This window comes from Xenopus laevis, chromosome 9_10L (genome assembly GCF_017654675.1).
Source record: "Xenopus laevis strain J_2021 chromosome 9_10L, Xenopus_laevis_v10.1, whole genome shotgun sequence".
NCBI classification, from domain to species: domain Eukaryota; kingdom Metazoa; phylum Chordata; class Amphibia; order Anura; family Pipidae; genus Xenopus; species Xenopus laevis.
In genome coordinates this window covers 100361788-100388099 of record NC_054387.1, presented here as the reverse complement: position 1 = coordinate 100388099, position 26312 = coordinate 100361788, and the positions used below count along the sequence as shown (strand labels likewise).

The window sequence follows — 26312 nt, the reverse complement described above, 5'->3', positions numbered from 1 at the left end:
TGGGGCTCATTTGTTAACACTGGGCATTTGCCCATGGGCAGTTACCTATAGCAACCAATCAGTGATTAGCTTTCTAAAGCCAGCTGCTAGTAGAACAATGAATGCAGCAATCTGATTGGTTGCCATGGGTTACTGCCCATGGGCAAATTTTCCCAGTGTTGATGACCCCTAGTATGTCAATATGTCGCCACCTGTGTTCCATTTGGTTAAAAGTCGCCAATGTGACCCAAGGAGTGCAGTTCCTGGCATACATGACTGAATTTATAGGGGTTCTGTTTAATAGTCACATTATTACATCACAGACTGATCAAGTTTCCATTTTAATTAGTCCATTTCCAGTTGTGACTTTGTGTTACATCACGCCGTACAGTTAGTTGCATATTCATAAACCAATACCATACATGCTTCTATTGAGTATTGAGAACTGTCTGTTCTGCCTTTTCCTGTCTTTCTTCTTCTTTCCTCTACTTTGTTAGATCTTTTTCATGCTCCTGTGGTGTAAACAATACCAACCATGAGTCATTCAGACAGAGAAGCATTGAACTCGCTGTGTCCCTGTGATTCATTCTCTGCTCTCTACATAACTATAATTCTGAACACGATGCATGCAAAGGACAGCGGTGTGTTCTACTTTATAGAATCAACTGTCTTTCAAGGATATTCTCTACTCTGTCTAAACAGAATTGTACATTACTTTATAACCCAGTATGTCCTTGGTATATATTGATGAAAGGGTAGCTTCATAGAGGGATGTCCAGCCAAAAGTTGTCAGAGAACTTTGTAAGTGTGATTACAGATGAAATCAGTATTTGTTTATGCCTTTCTGGTTCTCACTCTTGAAATGATGTAACAGAAGTTAGTTCTCCAGTTTCAGCTGGCTCATGATAAATGTTTCAGGAGTCAGAAGCAGTAGTGCAAATAAAAACAGTCAGACAAATTCTGTTTTTAGTAGCAATTACATTTTCAGGTGTGTTGATACTGCATATGCACATAGGTACATATCTATACCTTTCCTTTAAGCACAGTTATATTTTGGTTTTGCTCAATAGAATGTTTTGTCTCATTAGCGTTCTCTGCTGTAGAGGTTAACAACTGTATAAAGTGTCTAATTAAAGGTATTGTTCACCTAATTATTTCTGTTTTTTTAGTTATTTAGCTTTTTATTCAGCAGCTCTGCAGTTTGGTATTTCAGCAGTCTTATTTGCTAGGTCCCAATTTACCCTAGCAACCATGCATTGATTGGAATAAGAGACTGGAATATGAATAGGAGAGGAACTGAATAGAAAGATGAGTAATACAGTAGTAGCAATAATAATACATTTGTAGAATTACAGAGCATTTGTTTTTAGATGGGGTCAGTGACCCCCATTTGAAAGCTGAAAAGAGTCAAAACAAGAAGGCAAATAATTCAAAAACTATATAAAATAAACAATAAAGATCAATTGGCAAGTTGGCTAGAATTGATCATTCTATAACATATAATATACTAACAGTTAACTCAAAGGTGAACCACCCCTTTAAAATGAGTATGTATTTCCTTCAGTGTCTTTTATTGACAGTATGAGAGAGCACCACTAAGCCTGCCCAACAACATACATTTATGGCTGAAACCCACAATTCAAATACAGATTTCTGTCTCATTCTTGTTATAGACTTACAATCAATTTGGCCTGACTGGGTTCACATTATTCATTTGGTCTCACTAGTTGTTTGCAAAAAAAGAAAATCTATGTTTTCCCCCCCACCGTGTGATTTTCTCAGGGGAATGCGTAGGGATGTTTGGAGTGGCAGCCAGTTCCTTTTACTGTCAGTGGGAAACATGGGGGTGTCCACAGTGTTCCCCTAGAGAGCAGTGGGAGGCAGCGGGCTGTTGTTCCAGGGAATTTCTGGAAGTATCCAGAATAAACTGTGCCTTATGAAGTCTTAACATAGTAACATAGTAAGTTAGGTTGAAAAAAGACACACGTCCATCAAGTTCAACCTTTTAACTTTTAACCTGCCTAACTGCTAGTTGATCCAGGAAAAAAACAAAAACAACCCAATTTGAAGCCTCTCCAATTTGCCTCAGAGGGGGAAAAATTCCTTCCTGACTCCAAAATGACAATCAGACCAGTCCCTAGATCAACTATGAGCTTCCATAGCCCTGTATTCCTTCACTTGCTAAAAAGCCATCCAACCCCTTCTTAAAGCTATCTAATGTATCAGCCTGTACAACTGATTCAGGGATAGAATTCCACATCTTCACAGCTCTCACTCTAAAAAACCCCTACCGAATATTTAGGCGGAACCTCTTTTCTTCTAATCGGAATGGGTGACCTTGTGTCAGCTGGAAAGACCTACTGGTACATAAAGCATTAGAGAGATTATTATATGATCCCCCTATATATTTATACATAGTTATCATATCACCACTTAACCCCCTCTTCTCCAGCGTGAACATCCCCAATTTGGCCAGTCTTTCCTCATAGCTAAGATTTTCCATACCTTTCACCATCTTAGTTGCCTTTCTCTGTACCCTCTGTGTCTAAGTCTGGTAGTACTTAGACACAAAATAGTACATACTGTATTCCATAACATAACTGCACATTTTGCAAGATTTAAAAAGTAATGTAACTTTAACGCTCTTGTAACTGCAAATATGCTTTTAAACAATTGTTTGAATATACAAATATACAAATTTCAGAAACATCTGTTATCCGAATAAAAACCCAGATTCCAAGCATTCTGGATAATAGGTCCTATACCTGTATAATTTATGGTGTTTAGCCACATCCAAAAACAAAGGCTTTAGTGAATCCTAATTCCCAAATGCCTGAGTGCTCAATCTGTGTGACTCCTGCGACATCCAGTGCAACAAGTACACCTTTCAGCCTGTCATCTATTAAATGGCAATTTTTGTTTAGTTACTATGTTTACATTTCTTCTCTATTGTAGATTCTTGCCTGTATATTTTCTTTTCAGATAGACTCTGTTTATAGCTCTATAGCACTGATTATTTTTTAATTCCTCAACGTCAATGTTTCCATAAACTTGTGTACAACTAACTTCCGGTGTCCCATTAAAAGGGTTGTTCACCTCTGAGTTAACTTTTAGTATGATGTAGAGCAGTGATCCCTAATCATGCTCTCAGTGGCCTCAAATCAGGTGCTTATTTTTAAATTCCTGGCTTGGAGGCAAGATTTGATTGCAAAAAAAACAGATGTACTGCAAAACAGAGCCTCCTGTAGGCTGCCAGTCCACATAGGGGGCCATCAATAGCCAATCACAGCCCTTATTTGGCACCACCCAGGAACTTGTTTCATGCTTGTGTTGCTCCCCAACTCTTTGTACATCTGAATGTTGCTCACGGATGAAAAAGGTTGGGAACCCCTGATGTAGTGCAGTGTTGGACTGGGATGCCAGGGGCTCACCAGAAAACCTTGGGCTGAGGGCCCACTTTCCAAACTTCCTCCTCTCCTCACTCAACCTCTTTATTCTCCTAGTGTCTTTTCTCTACATACTATACTCTATTCTTCCATTATTTAGCCTCTTTGTTCCCATAAAGAAATAGGGAATGACCATGAAATTGTCCAAATGTTTAGCAGCAAGAGGCCCACTGACACCTGGGCCCACCGGGAGTTTTCCTGGTATCCCGGTGGGCCAGTCCGTCACTGATGTAGTGTGATACTCTAATTTGGAAATGGTTTTCATTTTTTTATGTGTTTTTTGAGTGTTTCTTGCATGTTCCCACACTAAAGCGCATATTTCAATCAAGTTTGGTGCTTGCTGTGAGGTGGCATAAAGCATCATAACCCAGGGTAACATCCAGTATTATAATAAATATCCATGTGAAAAGTTGTCACGTGTATTCTCACACCAGGGTATACTGTATTCCCTTGGGAGGCAATTAATTTTTTTCTTGGGCAAAAGTATTGGTTGCTAATACTAGTACTGGACTAATGAACAGACTACAGAAAGCTTATGAAGAGAAACTGTTCATGAGTGGGAGAACACATGCACCATGCCAAGAACAGATGGCTATATACTCACATGTACTTAACACAAGTTGCGTTTTGTTGCCTCACCAAAACTACCTGGCACTCAACACTTCCTGGTGCCACTTGTTTACATATTAATAGCAAATCAATATGACATCAACAATTATCTAATCTGTCAAACATCTAACCTGTAATTTTCAGATTTATTGTCTGAAGTGTGTGTGTACAAATGGGGGGTTTTCATTTACACAAGCTCTTGGCAGTTCCCGAGTCGCATAAATATGAAAAACAACTTTTATTACACAAACCAAACCACAGCAAATGAACATAAACTATGTAGACAAATATGTCTAACCACACATTGTCTGTGCCAGAAAATGGAAAGGAACCCCACCAACAATGCAGGAGATACGGAACAAACTCTGGTAGAGAATGGAGATAGAGAAACTCACAGCATTAATGAACAATAAAATAAGCACATTTTGAAGAAGTTTGAAATATATGGTTGTTCAGTGAAGGGTTGTTACATACAATATAAGAATATTTGTAGATAATATATCAACCACCGATCCCCACTGAGACACACGTGGAGATTCGGGGAGATTTAGTCGCCCGGCAACAAATCGCCTCTTCTTCGGGGGACTAATCCCTGCTTCGTTTTCCAAAGGCACCTGAAGTTTCCTCATGGGGCAAATTCGGAAAACGAAGCATTCCGAGTCCTATCCTGCTGGCGATTTAGATTCTAGCCGACGGGAAGGCAGTTCGGGGAGATTAGTCACCCGAAGAAGAGGCGATTTGTCGCAGGGTGACTAAATCTCCCCAAATCTCCAGGTGTGTCTCTGCCCGAACTGTTCCTTTAAGCTGGACCTTTTTTTGCAGCTATAGAAAATATAATTCTCTGGATTTGCTTGACTTTGTTCTCTGACCAACATCTCTGTGTAATACAAAGACAACTGAATGTTTCAGACTAGTATAGGGTTGGATTGCAGACTCAGGAGGGAGAGCAAATGAGGTCAAATTTGCTATGTGGGTAGAATGACTGTGAGTTTAGATGCTCACTTTTGATTCCATCTGTCTGTAACTACTCAACAGCACTTGCCTGTTGCTAGTAGGCAGACAAGTCTGGATAGGCAGGTATCCTCTAACAATGTTGGATCCAAGACATTTGATTGGCCTGTAGCATTATAAGCATGATCCATATATGATCTTGCCAGTCAACAGTCCAGATAACACTGTCTGCAGGATTCTAGTAACTGGCTGTGGAGCATATCTCTGTTGTCTACATATAAAGATAAGTACAATGCCTTGCAAGAGTAGATACAGATGACCACTATTTATTTTGCGCTAACCACAGATGGCTACCCAGAACCCACTGCTGTTTAGTTCTGCGTTCCCTTATACTCCCCCACTTGGTGAAAGATGGTTTCTTGTAGTCTTCTCCATACCCTCATTTTAGCCTTTATTGCTCTTGGTGAAATTGGTGGATATTTCAGAAAGGAATTGAACAAGAGTTTTGGATGTCCCCCTGTTAGCATGATCATAGAACATCCTGTTGGGTGACCTGACAATGTTAGACTGAATTACAGACCTGAATGGTACCACATGGAATGACAAAGGCTTTTTCTTTCTTACAGTTCTCCAGCTGCGTCTTCAGCAAAGGCGGACAAGAGAGCAACTTGTAGATCAAGGCATCATGCCACGTAAGACTTTCTTTTCTACTGCCGCTCAATATATCTGGGTATTCACATCACATCTTTTGACTTTGTATGCTATAGTTACATTTGATTTCAAAGTTTAAACATTAAAAATACTCTTGGACCAAAGATGCCGACCAGCCATTAGCAGTGTCCTGTACATTAGGAATTCTTTGCTAATGAGATGTGTATTTTTTCAGTTTTTATTATATGTTGGATTGGGAACAGTTAATTAAATATACAATCATTCAGGATAAGAGCACCTTTACTGGTTATTTTCAATTGAAATTGATTTCTTTAGCAGAGATAAGAAAGCAGGACATTCCATTGGGATGTTGTTTTTGCACTTGACTGAGAAGGATTAACTTTGTCCATATGAATTAAATACAGGCCCTTTGTTCTGAAATGTCTAGACAGTTCACTGTACCTTCTATGACTAGACAACTCCTGAGAATGTTATTGGTGGTGAGCATTATGATTGTTCCATGTGGAAAATGTGACTTTCTTGTGCCGCTGGCTTAACCAAATTGCCTTTCTTTAAAAATGAGAAAAAAAAGACAAACACTGAGAAGTGCAGATGTGCACTGATCTGTACAAATTCATTGCCCTATACATTCTAGAATACTTCCTAAATGGAAGAGGCCAGGTTATCTTTTAGTCAAGCTGTTTTACTCTGCATTTCATTAAAGAGAAATTATACTGACCAGTTATGGCTTTAGGAAACAAGGGGGGAAATTTACTAAAGGGTGAAGTGGCTAACGCTGGCAAAAAATCGCCAGTGTGACATCATTTCGGCACTTTGCCGATTTACTAACGGTAGCTGGCGTAAATTCGCTGGCGTCATATCGCCAAGGAGATAGACTCTGGCGCAACTTCACACTTTAACACCATGCAAATTTTTGGTCTGGTGAAAGTGCGTTACTACGCAAATTCACTAAGCTTTTGATTTTACTGACCGTTACCTCTATTGTCAGACTTGCCTTTGCCTTCGCCACCTCAGTCCAGGCGAAGTGCAATAGAGTAGTTGAAAAAAAAAGTCCCAAAAAACCCTGTCTGTTAATTGGCTCATGTGACCTAACAACATGTATGGTTTGTGGTTTGTTTATGTGCACTGTGATTCCTAGGATCCCAGGGGGCGGCCCTTATTTCTTAAAATTGCAATTTTCTATTTATGATTACCCAATGGTAAATACTACTAAAAAAGTATAGTTATAGGTATAGTTTTCCTTTAAGGCTGAATCCTGCGATTGACACAGCTACAAACTGTCTGTTTAGCCTTTGGTAATGGTGGGACTCGCAAGTATAGGAGCCACCATATAAACGAAGCTGGGATTAGGCATGATGATGTGGGAATCCTGCAGGTGGCCAGGCAGTTTATTGATGAGCTGTAACGTTTCAAGGAAAGGAAAGCGGTTTTAGCAAGAAGGGGAAGTGGGGGAAAAAGAAAGTAGGTCAGTGGGGCCAAAAGGAAGAAAGACAAAAGACACATTAAAAATACACAGTCATTTCTGTGGCCTTCGTGTGTTTGTTAATATAAAGCTTTGGTGTTCCTAAGTGAAGATGTTCCTATTCTGATGCAGGATATTGTTATAAAGCATCTCCAATATATGAAGTACCTGTATCTGAAGCTGTACTATATTTGGAACTTGATTTTAACCTTCTAAGTTTAGAATAAGAAAAAGAAGAATAAGACTGTTGTCAGAAAGCTAAAGATTTTTTTTTTTCCGTTTCCTGTCAAATTTAACTCTCTTTTTCCTTTCTTTCAGCATTAAAGAGTCCGGCTGCATTTCATGAGCAGATTAAAAGCTTGGAACGTGCCAGGGTATGAGACGGACTTTAATTCAATATCTGCATTATATTATTCACAACTTAAAAATATGTATAACTTCTTAGAAATGCTGCTCAGTAACAACCAATAAATGTCCCCAGACATCTTCTGTGGTCACGAAATAAGGTTTTTGTGGACAGTGCTGCATCTGTGTGTGCTAAATGCAAAGATACACAGCACTGAGCGTGCTTTCTCTTATACTCTATTACAAGCTTCATGGATTCCTTTGTGTCCTATGCAGACTGAAAACTTCTTGAAACACAAGATTCGCAGCCGTCCTAACCGATCGGAGCTCGTGAGGATGCACATTTTAGAAGGTGGGTTTTATTATCTGTAGATCTTCTAGTAGAGATGAGAACCTCGCAGCTCTCAAGATCTGTTGTTGAACTGCCTGTACCATAATCCTCTGCCACCATAATGATGGGAGTTGTAGGCCATCAGAAATGCGACAAGAGCATCTGGGGCTAAGGGAAGAAATGGAACCGAGTATGCAGCGCTATTAATGGAATGACACTGGCTATGTGTTTGTCAGCTGAGTTTTCTAATTCAGTACTTTTCATTGGGCCAGATTAAAGGGGTGTTTCACCTTTAAAGGAATTGTTCAGTGTAAAAATAAAAACTGGGTAAATAGATAGGCTGTGCAAAATAAAAAGTGTTTCTAATATAGTTAGTTAGCCAAAAATGTAATGTATAAAGGCTGGAGTGATTTGTTGTATAACATGTCAGTCAGAACTCTACTTCCTGCTTTTCAGCTCTCTTGGTTTACACCGACTGGTTACCCTGGCTACCAGGCAATAACCAATCAGAGACTTGATGGGGGGCCACATGGGTCATATCTGTTGCTTTTGAATCTGAGCTGAATGCTGAGGGTCAATTACAAAGTCACTGAACAGAAATGTACCACGTGGCCCCCCTTCAAGTCGCTGACTAACTCAGAGTTATAGAGCTGAAAAGCAGCAAGTTGGAGTCTGGCTGTTTTATTAGATATCTGTTCACTCCAGCCTTTATATATTACATTTTTTTTTTTTTACTAAATGCTGAATAATAACAAATAATAAAAAATGAAACCCAATTGCAAATTGTCTCAGAATATCACTCTCTTCATCATACTAATAGTCAATTTAAAGGCGAACAACCCCTTTAAGGTTACCAGGTCACTTGACAAATCAGGGACAGTTCTTATGAATGCACTTAGCAGGGTTGCACTAATTTGCAGAGTGGTTGCTTTTACATTTCATGGACATGTGCAGTTCTTCTAGTTGGACTTTCTACAATTTCTTACATGATATGGTAACTGCAGACTAAATATATGGGAGGCATGGGGATATGGGGCTTGCGCTCAGACTGGTGATTAAAAGGGGCAAGAAAAGAAAGCCAAACAGCTAAAGTGGTGCATTTATGCAACCAAAACACATTCTCAGGGTGCAGGATTTATTCTTGGACACAATATATTGCTCCTTTTTATTACTTACCTTTCCATTCAGGCCCTGTTCTATTCATTCATCTCTCATAAATACAGTGGCCTAGTTGCTAAGTTAAATTGGACCCTAGCAACCAGATAGCTGATGAAGATGCAAACTGGAGAGCTGCTGCTGCTCGCAATGCTACTGCAAATCCCCTAGAATGAAAATGTGTAGCTCAGTAAAATGTATTGCTTTTTAAATGTACATAAGTATGTTCTGAGCCCAGTCTGTCTTTTCTGTAGAAACCCTGGCAGAGCCCTCTTTGCAGGCCACTCAGCTGAAGCTGAAAAGGGCCAGACTTGCTGATGATCTCAACGAGAAAATTGCTCAGAGACCTGGGCCGTTAGAGCTGGTGGAAAAGAACATCTTGCCGGTAGATCTGAGTGTTAAGGAGGCAATTACAGGCAAGTACTAATGTGTGACCAAGCAGATCGTACAACTGATTGCCATCATTGTGCACAGTTATATCTACTAACTTTTGCCCATACAAAATGTTTGCATCATGTGTATGCACAATGCACTAAATACTTTGCTTAAAGAGCATCTTTGACAAGTTGTTTTATGACATTTCTATTATAGAGAATATAGGATGTTATGTTGGAAGCAGAATGTGTGTAGTTTGCTGCAGGTTTGTAAAGCTCGTGAGCACCATGTTGCTCTCCAACCCCTTGGGTGTTGCTCACAGTGTCCTCAAAGCAGGTTCTTATTTTTGAATTCCAGGATTGGAGGCAAGTTTTAATTGCATAAAAATGAAGTGTAGTGCCCAGTAGAGCTGCATGTTCACATAGGGGCTACCAAATAACCAATTACAGTCCTTATTTGGTACCACAAGGGATTTTTTCATGCTTGTGTTGCTCCCCAACTCTTTTTACATTTTCTCACGGTTAAAAAAAGGCCCCTGGACCCCTGCTCTAGAGCAACTGGACTTGCTGAGTAATCATTGAAGACGTTTCGCTACACATCGAAGCTGCTCAGATGAATAGTGAAACGTGTTCAATGATTACTCAGCAAGTCCAGTTGCTTTAGAATTACTTATACTAGATATACCATGACCTGGATAAATGAGAATCTTCATAGTTATTTTGAAAAGGGACATTTACTTACCAAGTGCAATTGTTGGATGCAAACTGCCATATTTGTTTCCACATTGCAGTGTTTTCCCCCCAGGACTTTTTGTGTAATTGCAGTCAGTTGGGCAGTTGTGTAGAGAGCAATGACACCCTGGGAAGTGTACACAACAATGACACCCAGTTCACCAAAACTAACACAATTGCACATGCATGTTTTTTGCAAACCTGGTGCAATCTTTTCAGAGCAAGGATACGTATTATCTTGCATGTGCCATCGCTGTTATATATTATAAGATTTTTTTTTGCCACAAGTCTGGTGCACCTTCTGGTTCAACCCACTGCAGAATGTGGCAGTAGCTTTAGGTTTCCTCGTTGCAAATAGACATACTTGTGCATGAATCATCAGAAGATACAGCTTTTTAATTGCTATTAAATGCAGTATTTTCTTGGCCTTTTTGATTGAAAGGAGTTAGCAAAAGTCAGCTGATTGCTAGATGTGAACAAAAAAACAAAACATGCATGGCATTGCGCAAATCTGCTGGAGTCGGATGCTTCTGCTACATTATTTCAAGATTCAGAACCAACCAAATATTAATTTTTTTCTGAACAAAACTTTGACAATTTACAGTTGTGCAAGTGTTACAGGTTAGTACACTTTGTACAGTGCTTTTTCTGATGTATCTGCCAGAAAGTGGAGTAGGAAGCAGAGAGTGTACAGGTCCTGTTAAAATATAACACACGGTATTATTGGGTATTCGTGTGTAGTACTATAGTAAATTGAGTGCATTGTTCTCTAACTATAAGCTCCACTCCTAATACTGTGCTCTGGATGAGACCTTAAATCTTAGGAAGTAAGCCCTCGCAAACGGTGTGGAGGCAGAGTGTAGTGTAACTTGATTCAGGGTGCAATAATTGGGCGCAAGTGGTTCTTATAACTTAACCAATGAAAATATTTATTGAGCAATAACAATCCTCAATGGAGTGTACATACAGAGCAAGCAGGATCATACATCGACAGTGGATAGGCATATACTCACAGCACCTTTGGTCAGTAGCTGTCCCCCACAGGGAGGGGAACATGTACACAACAGCAGCTCAGGGTACACCCAGCTTTCAGCCTTTTCCCTAAGTGAAACCTGAGGGAAACTCACATCCCTAAATCTGTAAATTTAGTCCCTACTTCTGGATTATAATCCCTTTTACAATCCTGGGAGAAGCCTCAAACTGCTCAGCCTGTCTATCTGTCACTCCTAGAGTGACCTCTTAAGGTTAGTAACCTATCCTTACTAGACCTGACCTGTCTAGGTTCCACTCAAGCTCTGCCTCCCTGCTCAGGCCAGAGCCAGCACATGATGGACCCTGAGCATATGGATACCAATGGTTGTATACTTTAGCACAGTTTCATCTACTGGTCACTATTGTGAACACCAAGGGGCATAGCTTTAAGCAGGAATAGGAACAGGTCCCCCCTCCTAACTGTATCTTAGGACCCAGTTAGGCATCTATAACACTAGGGGACTGCCTGCTAAATAAAATTGGGGAACTAATTTGCCAGTCCCCTACACGTACATACCGGGAGGAATGTTGGGAAAAGTAAGGATATTCTCAGAAAAACTTTTCTTGGTATGTATTCATGAATTGCATTACTTTTATCTTTTACTGCAGTCAGCCAAACGAACTTACCTGAAAACCTGGACACCCTCTCATTCGATGAGGATAGCAGTGATGCTTTGTCTCCTGAGCAGCCGGCCAGTCAGGAGTCTCAGGGGTCAGCGGCTTCTCCTGGTGAGATGAAAACAAGTGACTCCTCTTCTCCTGTCTCCAACACTACTATCCAGGTAAACCTGCATCGCCCGGAATCAGAAATAAGTTGCAATATATTTCAGTATATATTATAATAGGTGTGACCAGTCTCTGGTCCTTAAGGTGCTTTGGAACCCTAACTCTGATCACTATCTTCTATTATATATCACAGTTCTTCTGTGCAACATTTTCCATGTAGCCAGTTGTTCAAAATACAATGTGTTGAGTTGTACAAAAGTGTGCATAAAGCATTTGTGTCATAAATATCCCTGTAAAGAATCCCACAGGCCTCATGATGGATAGCCCTTACTTATAGACTTCATCTCTACAGTGCAGTGGATTGATCAACAGTTGGATTTCATTATGATGCATTTCAGTACCAAATAGTGTTTGCCGACGCACTTCTACATTTCAAACACTTAACTATTCCTTCATATTTTTTAAATCCATCTGAAGGACACCATTAATTTGCAGTTTCCCTTTCCTAGAAATGAAGTACCAGAGCAGCGTAGCTTAGGTCTATGATATTGCAGAGAGGGGACAGAAGATCTCCAGATGCATTAATAAGTATACAAATCCAAATACCAATACTTATAAGGATACACTAAGAGTTCCTGCAAGCAGCATTGATTGAAGGAGGACGCTTACCATTCATAACTTTATAAACAGTTTCACCTGGTTTTTCTTTTGGAAATACTGACCTTCTTTTTATGTTTACACAATCAAGACATCATTTGTGCCACTTTTCAGCCATAGTGCCTGTTCTTCATCAGGCCATTGGTTTTTTTACCAGCTTCCCTTCCCCTGGTGTATCCATAGGAGATAATATTCTATGGAATAAACTGTGCTGCCTGCCTAATTAAGAGCTGTCCCAGGGGCACATGACATTAAATAGAAGTATGTTTATCTTTAACACTGACTTATCAGTGTAACAGAATTTACTAATTCATCACATTGTTGGTCTGTATAAAAAAAAATTTTAATATAACATTTTTTTTTAGTGCTGTTAATTGTGTTATATTACCATCATATGCACAGTAGGATAGCTGCATTTATTCCAGTGCTTTCCCTGACGGTTCTTTTACCCCACAGATAAAGGCTGTGTGTTATTGCTACTCTTTATTACTTATAAAACTGCAATTAAGGGCATTACCCTAATGGCACGGGGAGGCACATTTATCAAAGGTCGATTTTTGAATTCATGTGGGTGTTTTAAAATTCACAAAAATGTATATCAAAAGATATATGTCCCAAGGCTCATCTTCAGTAAAAATAAATATTTATTATTCACATTATTAAAAAGTATTATGATACATACTGACCCCACATGGCCCACCTTACGCGTTTCGCACCCTCCGGCGGTTAGTCATAGGTGTCTCCATGGACAATCATATTCGACCAAACTCGATTAGAGTTTTTTCTCCGAAAAAAACTCAAATGTCAGGAAGGCTGCAAATTGGTCACTGGACCTAGAGTCCTGCGCGGAACCAATTTCTAAAACCCCGAACCGCAACCCGCATATTTACTCACTTTGATCGGCTCCCGGAACCGCAACTGCCTCATCCGCAACCCGCCGACCACCATCAAACAGAAGTGATAGTGCTGCAAACCGGAAATGGCATCATCAAAAGTGGGTGGGACAGAAACAAGTTTTGTAAAACTTTAAAAGGATTAAAATATAGACAATATTACATAAGATAAGAATTTTAGATGCAATTAAGGGCATTACCCTAATGGCACGGGGAGGCACATTTATCAAAGGTCGATTTTTGAATTCATGTGGGTGTTTTAAAATTCACAAAAATGTATATCAAAAGATATATGTCCCAAGGCTCATCTTCAGTAAAAATAAATATTTATTATTCACATTATTAAAAAGTATTATGATACATACTGACCCCACATGGCCCACCTTACGCGTTTCGCACCCTCCGGCGGTTAGTCATAGGTGTCTCCATGGACAATCATATTCGACCAAACTCGATTAGAGTTTTTTCTCCGAAAAAAACTCAAATGTCAGGAAGGCTGCAAATTGGTCACTGGACCTAGAGTCCTGCGCGGAACCAATTTCTAAAACCCCGAACCGCAACCCGCATATTTACTCACTTTGATCGGCTCCCGGAACCGCAACTGCCTCATCCGCAACCCGCCGACCACCATCAAACAGAAGTGATAGTGCTGCAAACCGGAAATGGCATCATCAAAAGTGGGTGGGACAGAAACAAGTTTTGTAAAACTTTAAAAGGATTAAAATATAGACAATATTACATAAGATAAGAATTTTAGATGAGACCCGCAACCCGAACCGCGACCTACAACTCTGCAGACACACCGGTATACCCGTACTTGAAAAAGGGCCAGAATTTGATAAATCTCAAAATTTGAATTCTTTTTAAAAAAACTCGAATTGAGTTTGGATAATTCCCTAGTTGATATTGACAGTTTGGACCATAAAAATAAAATCGAATTTTCAATTTGACCCTTAATAGATCTGCCCCATAGTATTCCTAAGAGGCCTGCATGCTCCTGATATTTGGCATGGCATGGGTTTGTATGGATTTGTCAGATCTTTGTGTGGCTTTGTAGCACACACCCTGCTTCTCTCAGCGGGGACTTGGTTTCCTTAGCAAGTATGGATTTCTGTTAGCCAGAGACGTGAATGAAAAGGTTTGTCAGATTTCTCTATAAATATGTTTTGGTATGCTGACGGACGATAATATATTTCAGATATTTAATATGAGGGAAGGGCAAGCAGACAGCTCTAAGCAGCTTTGTCTGACTCAAAATAGCCTGCAGAAAAAAAATCTGCCAGGTTTTGTCCCTGTGATTTGTTAAAAAGGGCAGCCTAAGAGTTTTGTTCACCGCAGCACACGTGCCTGGCATGCCTCCTCTTGGCGCTGTGAAGTTCTGGCACATATTACTTTCCTTCTGCAAGAGAAAAAGTGGCCCGGAGCCATTTCGCCAGGAGAATGTTGTGCCCCCTGGTGCTTCCAAAGAATTTCTTTCTCGAGACACTGCGCTGACAGCTTGATACCAGATGCCGATGTACTCCTGTGGGTATTGGTGCCGGGACGTACACACAGTGAGATGCTAATTAAAAGCAGCCTGTGCCTTTAAATGATTGTTGAGGAGAGACTTTCTACACTTCTCTGTTATGAAAGATGTCATTTTCAGTGAGAGCCAAATTACCTGTATTTGTGACAGTGCTTCGCCCCCTCATGGTTTGAAGTGTTGCACTATGTGTGTGTGTCGACATCAGATCAGCATGCAAAACTGCATTCTACTATATGAGTCACTGTGCTGGAGTGAGACGTGCAAGGATTAGTAACTGGGAAAAATACAAAAAACAGTTGTAAATATGTGCTGCTTTATGTAAATGAAAAGTGTATGAGAGAGAGATGTGTATATATAATTTATTACATGAAACATATCCTACTCTGTGCCCTCAATTTGTTCTTCATCATTGCATATATCCATAGTTGCAGGAGCTGCCCTATTGATTAACTTGTTGAGGTTACTCTTAAAGGGGTTGTTTACCTTCAAACAACTAGTTGTTCTCAGATACAACAACAAAAATAACGACTTTTTCCAATTTTATTCTATTTTCTATGTGTCACCGTTTTTTTAATATTGAGGTGTAAAGTGTAATTTTTCACCTTCTAAAGCGGCTCTGGAAGGGGGGGTCGCCGACCCTTTAAACTGTTCTAAATTGATACATTTAGTTGATACATTTTGTTATCTTTGTCTCTGCTGAGCAGAATCTCTGAGTTTCATTACAGGCAGCTGTTAGAATTGATACAATAGTTGCTAATACTCCAGAAAGAAATGTATCAACTAAATGCTGCAAAACTGTAACAGTTCAGAATCTGCAGCTGAATTACTGAGCTGCCAGACTCAAACATCAGAGACACGAACATTCGACTTTTAAGATTTTGCAAAAACAGTAAAAAATAAATAATGGAAAGTAAATGAAAAAAAGTCTTTATTTCTGGGGAACAATCTGAAAACAACTGAAAAAACTTGAAAAAAGTGTTTGCAATTTAAAAAAAAATCTTCTTGAAAAGCCACTTGCTTGCAATGTATAGCTGTCCGTACAGAAGGATCATGGGCACTTATTAAAGGGGTGTTTCACCTTTAAGTGAACTTTTGGTATGTTTTGGATTTGCTATTTCTAAGCAACTTTTCAATTGGCCTTAATTTATTTGCCTTCTTTTCTGACTCTTTCCAGCTTTCAAATGGGGATCACTGACCCCATCTAATAAACAAATGCTCTGTAAGGCTACGAATGTATTTTTTTTTTTTTTGAATATCTTTTTATTCAAGACTCTCCTATTCATACTCCAGTCTCTTATTCGAGTCAGTGCCTGGTTACTAGGGTCATTTGGACCCAACAACCAGAATGATAAAATTTTAAACTAGAGAGCTGCTAAATAAAAAGTATATAACTAAAAAAAACAATAAAACCAAAAAGTTAAAACAAATTGCTTTAGAATATCAATCTGTATATCATACTAAAAGTAAAGGTAAAGGTGAACAACCCTCTTGGCTCTTTTAGGTAAAACACTTGGACAATGTAACCTGAGTACCTGGCTAGAGCAATAGCAATAGTTTTTTTATTTGGATCACCCCATCAATGCTTGGGCTCATTTTCATGGATTTTCATTGATACTTATGCATATATTGCACAGATGAGGCAGCATTTGGATCAAAACTGAGCACTGCACATACATCAGTGAAGGAGTGTCTAATACAACTTTGCACACCTAGAGCACTCATTACAATAGGACAACTGGTGTGTCACTTTGTGTATATGCATCTACATACAAAGTATTTAACTCTGCCTGATAGTTGGCAAAGCCCTGACAAGATAGGAGTCAAGTAGGTCTCCATTTTGGCCCCTTACACAGGTCAGTAAACTGCCACATTGACAAAACAACATCTTTCCATGTGTGACAAACAACCACCATGACAAGTGTAGAGCATAAGGATGGATAGTATTGAGATGGTGTCTAAATGTTCTGATAAAGTATGAAAATGACTACACAGTGTATCTGATGAGTGATGTCACAGCATCAGTCCATAGCAACAGTAGTCAGTCCCTTAGGTGATGCTGAACTCCATGTTAGCATTGTATGTACTAGCCAGTGCAACTGATAAGACTACATAACCGATACCCTGACCTACTATGCTGTGCACCCATAGGTACAATTTCCCCAGCATTTCAGCATTGATATCATGCCAGTTATTGCCTCATTGCCAGCTTTTCAAACTGTCATGTAGCTGGTCAAGGCCCTCCTTAACTACATAGCAATAGTATAGGTGTATGAACACATTGCTTTATCAACAATTCGGCCATAGCTTCAAGATTATCTGGGGCATCAAAGCAAAGAAGAGCAAATCTGCATTGCCCTCAAATCTCACATTAACTGGCCTGGATACTGGGATCCCCAACGCTTCTCTCTCCCAAGATCTTAACTGCTTCTCACTGTTTACATCAGATTGAGACAATCCAAGGGGACTGAAGTGACACACACGCAGCAGTTTTTGAGAGGTGCAGCAAATGCTAAAATGTAAACTTTATTACATGTTTCAGCATATACATTCCTTTCCTTTAACGGAGCAGTGGTAATAGCAGAGCATCTAAGCATCTGGGATTTATAGTTCATGAGGGGGTAAAGTAGCCCATCAAACTTAAACTCTGCCAGATCTAATTTCTCTGGATGGGGAGGATGGCAAATATGAACTCCCTTGCAGCTATTTCCACATTTACTATGCTGCAAAAATAAATTACTTGGACTCCTGAAGGGCAATTGCTTTCTTGTGTTTGACCATTAATAGTCTTCATATGGCGCAATCCCTATTGCCTAACCAGTATCAAATGTATCTTAACTTAATTCCTTTTTCGCGGTCGATAAGAAAAAAATCTTTGTTTCTTTCAATTAGTTGGTGATTGTGAGATGCTTATTACTATTATTATTCTTGCATGACCTTAGCTGATGCAGATGAAATTTAGCCTTTAAATACATGTAATTCAATCTCTTCCTATTAGTGCCAAACTGTAAGTTCACCTCTTCCGGATTTCTTTAAACCTGTGCCTACTGCTGACCTCACTACCCGATCCCCTCTGTCCTGCATTGTCTCCAAGCCTGGCCCAGCTCTCATTAAGGTAAATATTATTATGTTCTATTCATATGTATATGGATGAATATGTATTGTTCCACTGTTCATCATATTCTGTTTTAGTTGTCTAGTCTTGCATAGGCCAAGCCTAACGCCATGAACTGCATTTATTTCATCCTATATACTTAACTTAATGCACCATATCCACTATTTTGGATTCGGCCGAACCAGACGAATCCTTTGTGAAAGATTTGTCCAACTACCAAACCAAATTGGAAACCCTAATTTGCATATGCAAATCAGTAAGGGGGGATAGAAGGAAATTTCTTTTACTTCCTTGTTTTGTGTAGAAAAGTCACATGATTTTAAGGATTTGGAATCGTTCGTCCAGGCACAAGGATTCGGCCGAATTCTGCTGAAAAAGACCGAATCCTGGATTTGGTGCATCTCTACTGTAATGGGAAAGTCATGCAGTTCAGGTTTGCTTTGGCTTAGGCCTACAATTTTAATTTGTCCTGCAGGATTGAGCTCAGCACAGGGGAATATATAAGGTTTCTGTTTCATGGGATCTTATAGAATATATGTTTTTCTTCTGCACTATTTGACTTATACGGGGGAATGTAATAAAAGTCAGTAAAGGACAAAACGAATTTATGCCTTTGCGCGAACAAATTTAGCTTTGCGTGAATTTTATATAGCTTTTGCGAACCCGGAAACTGTTTAGCGCCACTTCCGACAGTGGAAGACCGTTTGTGAATTCTATAGTTTGTGCAAATTGTTTTGCTCTTTGCAACTTTTATTACATTCCCCCAATAGTGTTCTCACTTTTCTAAGGCTTTTTATTAAAGGCATTCTAACTAAAGGTGCCCATACACTGAGAGATCCGCTCGTTTGGCAATGTCGCCTTGTCACCTTGAGGTGGGCAATATCGGGCTGATCCGATCGTGGGGCCTAGGGCCCAACGATCGGATCCTAAGGATGCCTTAACGGGCGGTCGGATCGCGGGACCGCATCAACGAATAGATGCGGCCGCGATCCGATGGGATTTTCTATCCCATCCGATCGAGATCGGCCAGATCTCGATCGGTGAAGCCCGTCGGGGGGCCCCATACACGGGCCAATAAGCTGCCGACACGGTCTGTCGGCAGCTTTTATCGGCCCGTGTATGGCCACCTTAATATAAAGGAAATCAGCACTGCACAAGTGTGGCTCAGTTTAACCTTTGTAGATGGCAGAAAACGACGGTAATCTAATAGAAAGGGCAGATTTGGGACATTATTCCGTTAAAGAGGCTGCCCTGTTTTAGCTGGATATATAAAATGTAGCTTCTAAGTCACTGTTTGTTTCTGAATCAATAAGGAAACTATGGAACTCTCTGTAAAATCTGCTTGTGCACAGCAGAATGAATGTGGCAGGATAGTGCCGAGAAGATAAACAGCAAATGTTTGTCATTTTGTAGAGAAAAATCTACTGGCAGGTTTTAGATGCGTTTAGTACATCCCACGCAGCTGCTCTACAGCAGTCACTATGATAGTAATTCTGATAGTGGTTTAACCACAGGGTGCTCGAATGAAATTCAAGAGAAACGCTTTGTACAAACACAACCTTGAGTATCATGTGTGTCTGATCACTGGTGTGACAGGGATCACTGGCTCTAACAACCAAGAAATGTCAGTGCACTCCTTGCACCTCTCAATGTGACTGAAGTGCATGGGGGCCCTGTATTTATACCAGATATAGTCCAGACAGCTTCTGTAGCACACAGGGAAGTGAACTGGCATTCGCCATGAGTAAAGGAACAGATTTCATGTCATTGGTCCTAAGAACAGGAATAGTTAGCTCCTTTCCTGCAAATTTTTAAATCGATCTGTGAAATGAAGCTGCCAGAAATCCACAAGAACAGGAAGTTACTTTTCTTATTCCTAATTTTATTGAATGGCAGATTGTTACAGTAGCTTTGTCAAAGGAAATATGCACTCTCAGAATTACTTTTGTATTTGTACAAGTAGACGTTGATTCGTTCAAAATGTAGAATCTTTCCTGGACCTTGAACCAGACAGGAGATAATCAGGATTTTTTTTTTTTTGGGGGGGGGGGTTCTTTCCTCTGAAGCTGGAGTTGCCATCCTAGAGAGTAGTGGTAGTTGTATTATTATAGAGTTAGAGTATTATTGTTATTCTTTATGTTCTATAGCACCAGAGCTGAAATCAGAATTGGGCAGAACTCCAGAGCTATACTTGAGTTCTTCAGCATTTCTTATTTCTGCTGGTTAAAATACTTGCAATGTGGAGCTGAACTGGAGCAGGAATCTGTGGAGCCAGTATCGAGCTGGAATTGGCAGGCCCCTAATTCTGTCTGCTTTAATACATTTATAGCCACAGAGCCAGGAGTTTGTTTGTCTCCATTTGTCTTAAACGGGTTGGTTAGGAAGCACATTGCAAAAGCATTTCTCAAAAGCAATTGAAGCTTTGTTCTAATTTTATTATTTTCAACACTGTTAGGGCAATGACAGACAGTGCTGTTTGTCATGTGTGATTGGTCACTGCTACAAAATGGCACAAAATACCCTTCCATGGACAAATACACTCAAATAGCATTATTGCACAAATATATATGCAAAGACATTTGCTATGTGACTGTATCAGCAGACATTTCTCAGTATTGTCTATGAAAGAGTATTTTCTGTCATTCTGTTGCTGCAACAAATCGCAGGTGACGATTGTCACTGTCATTGCCACATGCCAGGCCCGCAACAAGTATCCACTTTTGCAGAGACGACTAATCTCCTCCGGATGCTTTCCCCCCCCCCCATGTGTTAAAGTGAATCGCTGGTGGTAAAACATATGCAGCGCTCACACGTGGTGTGAAAAAGCATCTAATCCCACCTACAGAATAATGTTTCACAATACAGATAGCCACACAGGGGACTGAAGGGTTAAAAATCAATCATTGGATCTATTATCCTTAATACTTGTGACCTGGGGCTTCTGGATAAGGGATATTTCCATAATAGGTTTCCATATAACCTTCCTTTAAGTTTAGAATAATTTTTGACAATAACTATACTCAATATGTAATTATGCAGCTTAGTATGAATCAAGTACAAGGTACTGTTTTATTATTACTGAGAAAAAGGAAATTATTTTTACTAATTAGAATTATATGGGTATAATGCAGGCTATGGGAGATGGCCTTCCTGTAATTTGGAGGTTTCTGGATAAGGGTTCCCATACCTGTATCATTATAAACAAAGGCGATAGAGACATTCTATGAGAATCCTCGGACTGGTTCCTGTGCCCCTTGGCATATAATAACAGCACAATAGCCATTTCTTAACAGAATTGGCAACAAAAGCCAAACAAAAACAAAAGTTGTGGCATATCTTGTGAGTGAAATTCTATTGTGAGTGCTTCTATTAAATGTAAAAAGTGACTTTTAGTTGAGTAGAACTTTTTAGTGCTCTGCCAAGTGAAAGTTTATAATAAATGTTTGTGTGAATCATCATTTCTAACACTGTATATCCCTTGATTACATTTTCTCTTCCAAACAGCAAACCCAGCCCAAGCACACTGAGAAACCCCGCAGTAAGAAGTCAAAGGATCCTAAGCCACGGGTAAAGAAGCTGAAATACCACCAGTATATACCACCCGACCAGAAGGGCGAGAAGATTGAAGAAGAGATGGACTCCAACTATGCCCGTCTCCTGCAGCAACAGCAGCTGTTCCTTCAACTGCAAATACTGAGCCAACAGCATCAACACTACAACTTCCAGAAAATCCTACCAGCACCACTAAAGTATGTAGCGCCATCTAGTGGAAGAATGTGGGTATTCCAGTTGGTGGAAGCTTTAAGGAATATTATATGTTGAAATATAACTTTTGATATAGGAGTAGTTTTAAAGCCTCAAACTGAAGATCCTTTGTTTAGATCTACACTAATTGTAAGGCACATCCAGCATGGGATAAGTGCATAACATAGAACACCACAACAGTTGGAGTTCCCTTATGCAGGGCTATTGTCTGTGTATGTTCTGAATGTATACATGCTTCCAAGTGAATTACAGCAATACGTGAATTACAGCAATACTTGCCTTCTTCTTTTACAAAGGTCCCTGAAAAAACAAAACAGCGTAAACACGACCACCAGCAATGGGAGTACCAGCACTCCTTCTGTCCAGTGCAGTGTCAACAGACAGAATAATATTCCTTCTAAAAAAACAGGGCCACTGCCTTCCAACCTGGATGATATGAAGGTAAGGGAGCTCCATTATCTGCTGTCTGCAGCCACCCATCTCCAGGAAAGTGCGACCCGTTGTTTTAGGGCACTAATTTTGCCCAGGAGCATTAACCTATAGCAACCAATAAGATGTTTGCTTTTAAACAGATGACCAGTAAATGCTACCTGCTGATTGGTTGCATTAACCCATAGCAACCAATTAACAGGTAGAATTTACTGGTCATCTGTTTAAAAGCAAACATCATATTGGTTGCTATAGGTTACTGCTCCTGGGCAAAATTAGTGCCTTTTATTACATATGTGTTTCCGTATTGTCTATGGCAGGGTGATTTGAAGCTCAAGATGCTCAGAAATGTGCTACATATTTACCCTGACTATGTACTGATAATAAAGTATCATTGGGGATAATAGCAAGGAATGGTGGACTGCAGGTCCAGTAGAGCAAATACCATTAGGTTCATAATGTGCAGTATTCTTAAGCTGGAGAGCCTTAAGTTGGACAGTCTTACTTTATAAAGGTCCCCTCACCTATTTCATTTTGTCCTAGGCTTACCACAACCAAAGACTTGTCCAATACTCTAAGCAGACTTATCTAAGGTCTACATTCAGGGACATGTACTTTATTTTAGGATCTGCTTTTGGCACTTATTTGCTTTACAACTCAATGAGTTAATAGTGGATATTGTATTTCAGTCTTTGCTGTTTCTCAACTATTATTAAGAATTTTTATTAAGTATTTTCAAATATAAATGTTGATATATGAGTGAGGCCTGTTGTGGGACTGCATTGCATAGTCGTATTGATTTGTTGGCCAACACAAAACTGTTTTTGTCTTGACCCACAGCCAAAAGAAACTGTCTGTTAATTGCTCCAGCCTGCTGTACTCATCACTTTGTCACGTTGTACAGTGACGTGCCTTGCACAAAACATGAGACCGTTGCTGTGCACGCAGCATCTGGTGCTAGTATGTGCCAAGAGCCATATCGACCCTCGACTAAAGCTTTCTCAAGCAGAAATTTAGACAGGCTGTGATTTGATTTACTGTGATAAAGAGGGCATCTCCCTGAATTAAATGCACAGCCATAACATGATCTCAAGGCTCTTGTCTTACATTTTATGCTCAATTTTCACCTCTGTGTGTGTTTTGGCTCTTTAGGTTGCTGAACTGAAAATGGAGTTGAAGTTAAGAGGCCTGCCTGTGTCTGGCACAAAAATGGATCTCATTGAACGATTGAAGCCATTCCAGGAGTTTAACAGCAATGGTGTTGCCCCAAGCAGTGCCAACACGGTGACTATCACTACTGCTGCCTGCAGTACAACAGAAGATCCTACGCTCGCCTTTTCCACATCCGCATTCATGAACTCCAGTAGCCCAACACCTAGTGTTTCTACAGACATTTCTGTTGTTTCAATTGGCAACAACCAAATGGCAGTAGATGGCATTAATTCACCACTGCCCATGTCTCCTGCACCCTCAGAACAGTCCAATTTCAGTTCAGAAGACACTAACATAACTGACACTTTTGCTGAAATTATGACAATGATGTCACCATCCCAGTTCATGAATACGTCGCCTTTGAAAGTCAATGTAAATGAGGACAGCATGGGAGCAACCAATGGAAACTCCCCAGTCATAGAATTGGATGCTGTAGAGAAAGACCGAAAACTTCAGGAAAAAGAGCAGCAAATCGAGGAGCTAAAGCGTAAGCTGGAGCAAGAGCAGAAGTTGGTGGAAGTACTGAAGAAGCAGTTGGAGTTTGAGAAACGTGGCCAACAGCAGCAGCCATGTTCTAATGTCCTGCTAAAAATGGAACCAAAGCATTTCAACCTGCAGATAAAAGAAGAGACTGCAGAACCTGACTGTCAAAACTTGAGGCAACCTGTTATGTCAGGTGGGCAAATAATAGGGCAAGCTGCTGCTGCTACCATTTCCCAGAATATTATTGCCAACAATGCGGTTGTTATTAAGCATGAGGTACCTTTAGCCAAACCTGAGCATCAGAATGTTATCCAACAATTTTATGTAACTTCTCAGAGGCCTCCTCAGACTGCAGTGATGGCACAGCCCCAGGCATTGCTAGCCACACAAACAGCCCAGCTTCTACTTCCAGTCTCCATCAAAGCCGCCAATGGAGTACAGTTGTCTATGGTTCAGGTATGTAACTAAAATAAGGAAAAAGCCTGCGCATGTGACAGAAAACCCCTTTTCTACAGTGATTTGGAAACTCTGCTCATATATGTATGGAGCTTCTCTGGTTCTTGGTTTCCTATTGTGCGTCTTAACTTGTGTTTGAAACTCAAACCCATATCTGTGACATGTATTGACATTACTAGGGATGCACCAAATCCCAGACCTTTTTTAGCAGGATTCAGATTTGTCCAAATCCTAGTGTCTGACTGAATCATTCCCTTATTCAGCCTAATTCCAAATGCTCCCTAGTAATTTCAGTAAATGGAACTGATCTTTTTACTGATTATACTAATCATGGAAGACTGAAGACAAAAAATGTGTATTTGCTTAATTTTGTTGATGGTAACAATTGCACATGAATGGGATCTGTTATCTGGACCTTGCTGTACTTCCAAGTCTGAAGGGTGCTTCATTGAAAACTATTTAGCTTTTGAAGGCCACTGTTCAACTGGAGGTAATGGATAATATTTGGCTGACTTTAATGCCTGGCCAGGGTACGTATGGGAGGTCTGAGACAGTTTAGACAGATCATCCTCCAATCCAGATAGTTGGATGTCAGAAAACCTGTCCAGTTTGAAAATGTTGTCTACCAATGCACTGTGGGCAGGTGCATCATTCATGGTGCTTTTTGTTATTTCTTGTAGTTCCTATTGTTTCCCATAAACAAATATTAAATTGCTGTAATGTACAAGTATAGGCACTTATTCGCTATCTGCTCATGGGGCAGATTATTATAAAAGGATATTATAAGTCATTGAGGAGATCAGGTCATGGAATGCCGTCTTTCCTTTGGTTGGTGTGTTATTTGTTGTAATACACACAAAGTACATCACTGAGCACAAATTATATCTGACGGCATAACAAAGCATCATATGTACGGACATAACTGGTATATCCAAATAGTACCAATATATTTGTCACTTTCCTTGATCACCTGAAATTTATTTTGAAGACTGAGGAAAAAAAAGATCTCTGTGTAGGGCCATTTCATAGTATGACACGCACAATTTAATTGGGCAACAATTTCCGTCACATCATAAACAGTGTCCGAGACTGCAGTACTTGCATGTTATTTGTTGAAATAAAGAAGCTTGTTGATTATCATTAATGAATGTAATGCATTCACATGCTAAAAAGTAAGCAACTCATGTATGTGTTTATAAATAGATACTGTACTGTGTAATTACTAATACAGCATTTATTCTGGGAATGGGGAGGTGAAGTGAGAAACTAAAGAGTATAATAATAATGAGTGGCAGGATGGAGAATGCAGTGCAGTGGAAATCACATCTGTTTTGTGCATGGCCTAGGGTAGGGGGTAGTAATGATCCAAGTGTGCAACTCCCTGCTCTGCCTCTAGCAATTACATCAGGTCATTCATCAGCAGTGGGCACTTTGGGGTTTATCACTTTAGAGGGGAACAATTATCCCTGTTAAGTAACCAATACTCACTGATGGTGTTCTGGGCTATTGACACAGGGAAATCTACGCCACTGTCAATGTTGTTTCTCTGGTATCCCCTGTTGTTGTAATTTAAAAATATATTATAAGTCTTTGACGAGTTTAGATCAGGAAACTCAAGCTGACTTTTAATATCTTATATTTTATGACAAGGGGTACATTATTTGTTATAATACACAAGTTTCCTTAAGTCATGAGACACAAAGTACATCACTGAACACAAATGAAAACTGATGAAATCACAAAGCATCATATAGAAGGATAGAATACACCAGAGCCATGTATATGCTGTAAATAATATCCTTATAAACGGTGCTTAGTGATGTCATCGGTTATAATCTGAGTTTAGTGATATTATGACTCACTGAAATGTGTGTATTATAAATAAAGTACCTCCTGTTGCAAAATATGAGGTCCTTCGAGGTTGTATATAATCACAATTACAAGTCTGCATGCAAGGGGACATATG

The 26312-nt window shown here is 39.8% G+C and overlaps 1 protein-coding gene across 8 annotated transcripts in view; it reads left to right on the top strand.

The window, feature by feature from the left end:
• Positions 1–26312, top strand: part of mrtfb.L (myocardin related transcription factor B L homeolog) — a 193104-nt gene that overhangs the window by 150961 nt on the left and 15831 nt on the right. For 6 of the 8 annotated variants that reach the window (XM_018236311.2, XM_018236310.2, XM_041576649.1 and 3 more), the window contains 9 exons: positions 5612–5677; positions 7438–7493; positions 7741–7816; positions 9205–9366; positions 11698–11870; positions 17885–18001; positions 21506–21777; positions 22063–22207; positions 23348–24346. In XM_018236311.2, coding sequence (XP_018091800.1) covers positions 5612–5677; positions 7438–7493; positions 7741–7816; positions 9205–9366; positions 11698–11870; positions 17885–18001; positions 21506–21777; positions 22063–22207; positions 23348–24346 — 2066 coding nt within the window. The remainder of the gene's footprint in view (positions 1–5611; positions 5678–7437; positions 7494–7740; positions 7817–9204; positions 9367–11697; positions 11871–17884; positions 18002–21505; positions 21778–22062; positions 22208–23347; positions 24347–26312) is intronic. The other 2 variants (XM_018236312.2, XM_018236309.2) reach the window with 1 other exon arrangement.